This window comes from Calypte anna, chromosome 4A (genome assembly GCF_003957555.1).
Source record: "Calypte anna isolate BGI_N300 chromosome 4A, bCalAnn1_v1.p, whole genome shotgun sequence".
NCBI classification, from domain to species: domain Eukaryota; kingdom Metazoa; phylum Chordata; class Aves; order Apodiformes; family Trochilidae; genus Calypte; species Calypte anna.
The window spans coordinates 2922563-2929722 of NC_044248.1; the positions used below are offsets into that span (position 1 = coordinate 2922563).

General features: G+C 44.4%; 1 protein-coding gene across 2 annotated transcripts in view; it reads left to right on the top strand.

Moving 5' to 3' along the window:
• WRN (WRN RecQ like helicase) overlaps positions 1 to 7097 on the top strand; it is a 44304-nt gene extending 37207 nt beyond the window's left edge. The window contains exons 29-36 of one of the 2 annotated variants that reach the window (XM_030450209.1): positions 200 to 312; positions 1661 to 1775; positions 2239 to 2364; positions 3437 to 3599; positions 4346 to 4560; positions 5182 to 5253; positions 6065 to 6202; positions 6751 to 7097. In XM_030450209.1, coding sequence (XP_030306069.1) covers positions 200 to 312; positions 1661 to 1775; positions 2239 to 2364; positions 3437 to 3599; positions 4346 to 4560; positions 5182 to 5253; positions 6065 to 6202; positions 6751 to 6873 — 1065 coding nt within the window. In that variant the 3' untranslated portion in view covers positions 6874 to 7097. The remainder of the gene's footprint in view (positions 1 to 199; positions 313 to 1660; positions 1776 to 2238; positions 2365 to 3436; positions 3600 to 4345; positions 4561 to 5181; positions 5254 to 6064; positions 6203 to 6750) is intronic. The other variant, XM_030450210.1, reaches the window with a different exon arrangement.
• The last annotated feature ends 63 nt before the right edge of the window (positions 7098 to 7160 follow it).

Sequence of the window (7160 nt, forward strand, 5' to 3'; positions counted from 1 at the left end):
TTGGAGCAGCTTGTAATGTCATGGAGATGTTTCCAATAGAAGTCCTGAAACAGGATTTAAATTTAAGATGAATAAATGGATTGCCATCCTCTTGGAATATCAGAGGAAAGATGAGGGAGGTTATGCCTTTTCCTCTCACACTTATTGCATTAGTGGGTGATCTAGAGCTGCTTCATGAGAATTTGGCTCTCTTTTTCAGGCTGCTTTGTATGGCAAGCTGCTGACTGCTAGACAGAAGGTGGCTAATGAGAAGGCAGTTCCTCCAGCTGTCCTGGCAACCAACAAGATCCTGGTGGAGATGGCCCAAATAAGGTAAAACCAGCATGCACACGTGTTGTACAAACTGAGGATGTTGCAAGCCAAGTCACAAATCCCCTTTCTGCCTTTGGTGGGAGCGTGTGCCTCATTAGTAGGGAAGCAGCTCTTCTCCTGAGGTTCTTTATCAGCTCTCATAGCCCTGTAGACCACTGGCTGGTCTAAGTTAAACAGTTATTTATATCAGATTTGCTCCTTCCTTCTAGTTATTATTAAAAAAAGAAAGGCCCAACAACCAAAAGCCCAATGACAACTTTACCTGTGTTTGTATCCCAACCTCCTGTTAGGTTGAGCAGTCAGGTGAGGAAGTTGTGTGTGTGTTATACTCATTCCTACCACTCCATCTGCTTTTCACTCCATTTTAGTGTGCCCTTACTCTGCTCAGAGTCAGCTACAGGTCAGGAGCTCTCCCTTACCTGTTCTGTGGGGTCAAAAAAATAAGCACAACTTAGTGTTGCTTTCAGCTGTGGAAAGGGGAAGACAAAAATACATCTGTATTTTGGTTTTGTGAGAGGGCACTGTGGGGCAGCACAGCTGGAAATGCATCTGAGGTGCCTTCCCCAGCATTAGATAATCCTGGTTTTGGAATGTGTCTGCTGTTCTCCCATGGAAGAGCTCTGGGTTTAGCAGTTCTTGGGAGGTAAGAGAAAATAAAGGTCTCTGTGCTGGACCTTCAAAGTATTGACCAGCAGCTGTGCAGTTGGTTGGGGTTTTTGGTTGGGTTTTTTTGGGGTTTTTTGTTTGGTTGGTTTTTTCTTTGGGTTTTTTTTGTTTGTGTGTTTTTGGTTTGGGTGTTTTTGGTTTGGGTGTTTGTGGTTTGTGTGTTTGTGGTTTGGGTGTTTGTGGCTTGTGTGTTTGTGGTTTGTGTGTTTGTGGTTTGGGTGTTTGTGGTTTGGGTGTTTGTGGTTTGGGTGTTTGTGGTTTGGGTGTTTGTGGTTTGTGTGTTTTTGGTTTGGGTGTTTTGGTTTGGGTGTTTTTGGTTTGGGTTGTTTTTGTTTGGGTTGTTTTTGTTTGGGTTGTTTTTGTTTGGGTTGTTTTTTGTTTGGGTTGTTTTTGTTTGGGTTGTTTTTGTTTGGGTTGTTTTTTGTTTGGGTTTTTTTTGTTTGGGTTTTTTTTGTTTGGGTTTTTTTGTTTGGGTTTGGTTTGGGGTTTTTTTGCTGTGGTCAAGCCTTATGCTTCAGAAGCACAAACAGGGAACTTGGTTGCAGAGATGATGAGGGTACAGTAAAAAAATTGCCAAGTTTTAAGTAGTGGGTCTGTAGTCTCAGTGTGTTTACAGACTGGATATTCCATGCCATTGGCATAGGACACATTTCCATGGCTTTTATTACTCATCCTAAACCAGGCCAACAACTGTTGAGAATGTGAAGAGGATTGATGGTGTCTCTGAAGCAAAATCCACCATGCTGGTGCCTCTCCTGGATGAAATTAAGGACTTCTGCCAAGTGAATGGTTTGCAGGTATGACTTAAAGTGTCTGCTACAGTGCAAGGCCCTCAAAGACCTGTGTGGGAATGGCACTGGGACCTGCTGAGGTTCCAGATCACTGTGGTCACCTGGGAGGTCCAGGACAGCTGGGTAAAGATCACCCATCTGGGCAGGCTGAGTGTCCAGTAAGTGCCATATTAGAGCTTGCAACTGGTTATTGTGGTCTGGGGCTGGAGGCCAAAGGTGTTGTGAATGTTCCTTCACCACAGTTTGATGCAGACTTGGAGGGATGGGGCTTTGCTTCCTCCCAGTTGCTTTTTAGGAGACTGGAGGAAAGAGCTGAGACATGGACATTGGACTTGGGATGCAAACCAACCTCTGGAGGGAGAAATGTCTTGGTTTATGTTGTTCTTTCAGATAACTTGGGATAATGGGAGGATGAGCCATTGGTTGTCACTGGGATATAATTCTTCTAAAACCTCTTTATCTCACTTAGACTGACACATTCCCCACATCTGGACCTAAAGCTCAGAAAGCAGCATCTCCCTGGAAGCATGCTAGGGGCCTCTCTCCCTCAGAGCATGTCACCTATGTCCTGTTCCAAGAGAAAAATCTCTCTGTGGTAAGCTCTTCCCTGAGGAGGTCCCTTTTCTAAAAACTAATGTTGGGGAAATTTTGCCTAGAGGAGGGGGCTCTTAAATTCTCTGCCCAGCCCTAGGGCAAGGTTGCTTTAAGACACTGAGGGGCAGTATCTTGGCAAATGGTGGCTCATTTAACTCACCTGTGGACAGGTAAAAGCATGATAGAAGTGATACAGTTTTATTTCCTGCTTATTTAATTCCTCAGTAGGGAGCTGAAGTTGCTTTGAGCTGTGATTTGCCCCTCCTAAGATGACAGGTAAACCTGTGACTTAAAAGTGTACCCCTCACTTCACCCCTCACTTCACTTCACCCCTCACAGTCAGGCCTCAGGACTGATTAACAAGAACAGCTGTATTAATTATTAATGGGTTACTTGATGCTCTGTATCAACTAATTGTGGTAATTATATGCATGGTATGTATTGTCTGGAGGGGGAAATCAGTAGAAGATTGAAACCTGTTCTTGCAAGGAAGACAACTGGCTCAAAAGCTCTCCTGGAAAAAATGCAAGTTTGTGTAGATAAAAATCAGATGTTTTTTTCTTCAAGGCAAATGTTTCAAGAGAAGAATCACATCTCATAGATGTAAAAATGAGGAAGAATTAGGTTTTGGTGCAGTTATTCATGTTCTGCATCCATTGTGGTAGAACTTGCTGGGGTTCAGCTGCTGTGGGGTGAGAAGGGGGTGGTAAGGAGAGGTGTGGCATGAGGGATGTGGGCTGTAAGCAGGCTGTAGTGAGCCCTGGAGGTGGCCTCACAGCACCCTTCCTGTGTAGAACCTCCTGAAGCAAGCTCAAGGTGAGATGTTGCACTTGTGCTGGGAAGTAGTGGCCTCAAGATGGGAAAAAATGCTGCTTACAAGCTGGAGAAGACATGAGATAAATATTATGAGTAATTAAGTGGGTTTTGTTTGGGGGGGGGGGAGATTTGTTGCATTTCCATGTACCAATACTCCCAAGTTACTTATTGGGAATGGGAGGTTGTTGAGGTTTGAGCTTACAGTTGTATTCCAGCCCCTTCTGCCATCTCAGCCCCTTCTGCCTTTGTTTCCCTAGAGGACTATAAGTGAGAGCAGATCTCTGCCACTCTCTGAGGTTGGCACCCACCTGCTCCAGGCAATGAGAGCTGGCTACCCTCTCCACCTGGAGCGAGCAGGTTTGACTCCTGAAGTCCAACAGATCATTTCTGATGTGATCCACAACCCTCCCATTGCCTCAGGTGAGCATTGCTGGAGCTCCTTAGCTGGAGCTTCTCCTGACAGGGGCCTACAGGTGAAGGGAATGAAAAATGGGGCAGCTCTGCTGCTGCTCTAGGTAAAACTCATCATTTCTGGAAGGCCTGTGGCAAGATCATTGCTTTCTTTTCAAGGTTGTCTTGTAAAATAAGGCAGCTGGGGTTTGTTAAAGACCTAAAAGAGAGTTGTAGCCCTTCACTCAGTTGCATGGCATAAAACATGCAAGCATCATTCTTAAATCTGTATTTACTCAAGTGGTTTTTGATAAAACATCAGCCTGACACTGTCCTCTAAGTACTGGCACCTCCAGTAAATGTGCTGAATAAGAGCTGCAGCATTTCCCCACTGTGACTTCTCTGCAAGACATCTGTTAATAATGAGGAGGCAGAGAAGTGCAGGAGCAGCAGTTTTTCCCTCTTCCTGCTGTCATCTGGTGCCATGGGCTGTTCAGAGGCTGATGACAGCCACGTGCTGACCTGTGGCTCTCAGGCTGAGTGACTTCAATTCAGTTTCACCAGAGTTGGCTTTGTTCCTCTTGTTTTACTCCAGAGTAATGCATCCTCTCAGCACAGCTACAGGCTCAGGTTACTTGCTTAAATCTGTGTGAGCATGAGTGAGGTGGGAATTTATTCCATGAGCTCATGATCTGTTGTCATACAAGCCAAACCTATAGTTTTGTTTTTACCTTTTCCTAAAAACCAATTAATGCTATGTTTATATGTTTTCCAAGACACCACCAAAATTCAAGCCATCAGGAAACTTGTCCCTGCAAATATTGAACTGTATCTCATCCAAATGACTATTGCACTGCTGGAAAAAGAGGACAGAAATAAGTCTCAGGATGGCTCAGGTGTCAGAAGGATGTTGATGTGGTCAGAAGGGCAGCAGGAAAAACCAGGAACAAATCAAGCAAGCAGGGCAGATGCCTTGTGGAGTAAAACAAAGGTTAGTAAAAGAAGGTGTGAAACTGGTTTTGTGAAAGGAGTATTTCCTCTTTGTTGCAGCAATCTAGCCTCAGCCCTGGGTTTGCCTCTCCATGTCTCCCAAGTCCCAGATCAGCACTTTGTACCAAAGGCCACCTTGCACTGCATGGCTCCTGGTGGGAATGCTCAAAAAGAAATCCCAGGCTCTAAATCCTGCTGCTGCCTGTGCTAGGATCTCATGCCTGTTCCTTACAGGGTGAACTCCAGTTTAAATCACTTTTTCAAGCCTTGCCATTTGGCCAAATTGCTTTTTGCCTCCCTGAGTGCTGTTTTATTTCCACAACCTCTGTCTGAGTCACCTTCTTCCTGGGGTTGACCTCCTCGTGGTCCAGTTGCCTGAGCTGCAATTGCCCTTTTGTCTGCTACTCTTAGCTGCTGGAGCTAATAACAATCTCTTAGAAATCAAATTAATATCATACAAAGGAGTAGACTGGAAATCCAAAAGCTAATCCAAATAGCCTCCATTTACTTCTCCTGCAGAAGATACCTTGGTTCCAATGATTCCCTGTAGCAAACAGCTTTTAAATCTGCTAATGAATGCTCTTGGCTTTTTAACAACCTTACTTTACTGCTGCTTTCACAGGGTAATTTAATCACTCCAACCTTGAAGGAAGGAGCTGAGGAAACCCATCTGCAGGCAGTGCCTTCAGCTTTGGTAAACAGATGTTTTACTCTAAGAGTGTGCATGGCCTTGCCATTAGTGGTGCCACACAGAGGTGTGGAGTTGATCCAAAAAGATCTCAGATTTTCAAGTTAATACCTCTGTGCTGACTCTGCCATTGTTACCTGACACCTTTTGCTCTGAAAACACATGGAAAACACAGCACCTGGGAGGCAGGAGAGAGTATTTGTGATCTGAGAGAGGCAGGAGAGAGCATTTGTGATCTGAGAGAGGCAGGAGAGAGTATTTGTGATCTGAGAGAGGCAGGAGAGAGCATTTGTGATCTGAGAGAGGCAGGAGAGAGCATTTGTGATCTGAGAGAGGCAGGAGAGAGCATTTGTGATCTGAGAGAGGCAGGAGAGAGCATTTGTGATCTGAGAGAGGCAGGAGAGAGTATTTGTGTTCTGAGAGAGGCAGGAGAGAGTATTTGTGATCTGAGAGAGGCAGGAGAGAGTATTTCTTGTTCTCAGAAATGTGGCAATGGAGGAGGTGTTTTCTCTCTTACCAAATAAAAAATAAAAATCCAAGTGCAAGTTCCAGTTCCCTTGTATTTGGCAGGGATGTGCTTCAATTGCTCAAATTTGGTGAAAGGGGTAGGAAATAGCTGGGGATCTCATTAAGCAGAGGTGTGGGAACTCTTGTTTATAATTCAATTTAGTTCTCAAAACAAAAAAACAAAAAAAAATCCCAAAACAAAACCAAACAAAAACCCCTTCAAATGCAGCCTTTTATCTGGTTTGTGCAGTCTTAATCTCAAATGCTGTGATAAATCTCATGTCCTGCTTCCTCCCTGCTGCATGGAAAGGCTGAGCAGAGCATGGAGAGCAGCCAGGCAGGTAGCAGGGGGGCAGCAGGCTGCCTGAAGCCCATCACCCTGGCCTCCTGGAACCAGCCTGCCCTCAACCCAGACGAGGAGGAACTCTTTGCTGACTCTCAGCCAAAGGTGAGACTGCTCAGAGCTGGTGGATTTTTTTTGGGGTGGTGTTGATCTTTAGCTGAAATCCCAGGTTCTGGAGACACTGCACAAGTGTAGGAGCTGGTACTTCAGGAATTGATGTGTGAAATGTGATGAAAATAAATAATTTTTCATGGTCTGGTTGCTGATGGGTAGGTGTAACTCCTTCAGTAGCACAGCTGCCATTTAGTTGCAACAGCACCTTGGTACATTTGGATTGCTGATCACTTCAAGAGGTTTTCCAGAACGTGATTTCTAAGAAAAGCCTTTTTTTTTTTTTTTTCCCAACTTAAGAAACAAACAGTAACAGTGTTTGTGTCCTCTTGCTTCACATCCTTGTCAGGATGATCTAGAGACTCATCTGCCATTTATTTAAAATCTGGTGGCTGAAGGATGAGCAGAAACCTGTTCATTTCCTGTGAATAATACAGAGTTTGGGTCTCCTATAATAACCATAATTTTAATTTGTTTTTTTAAGGATAAATTATGTAATACAAATGGTTTCTTGTCCCACCTTTTTTTTTTTCTTGTTTCAGAGCTCTCATCCCCCTGCTAAGAGGAAGGTGCCAGAATGGTTTGGAACTTCAGCAGTGCCTGTTCTACCTGTAACCCAGAGCAAGAAACCCAAAGCAGAGCCCAGAAAGGGCATTTTTAGTTAAAGAATTTTTGGGTTTTTTAAGCCTTTTTGTAATCTTCCCTTCCCTTACACAGCTCACTCTCTGTACAGAGAGCAGCGTGCCTCCTCCTGTAAATAAAGGAAATGAATTGAACACCCTTTATTTCTGCCACTTCTCTCCCTCCCCTCAGGCACTCAACTTAAGTGTTTCACTGTGTGAAATGTTTGATCATTACTATTAAAAAAAAAAATAAAGAAGCCCCCTCCATCTTGCTGTTGCACTTGGGGGGGTGTGGGGGTGTCTGTGTGGGGGTTGGGATGTGGGTGTGT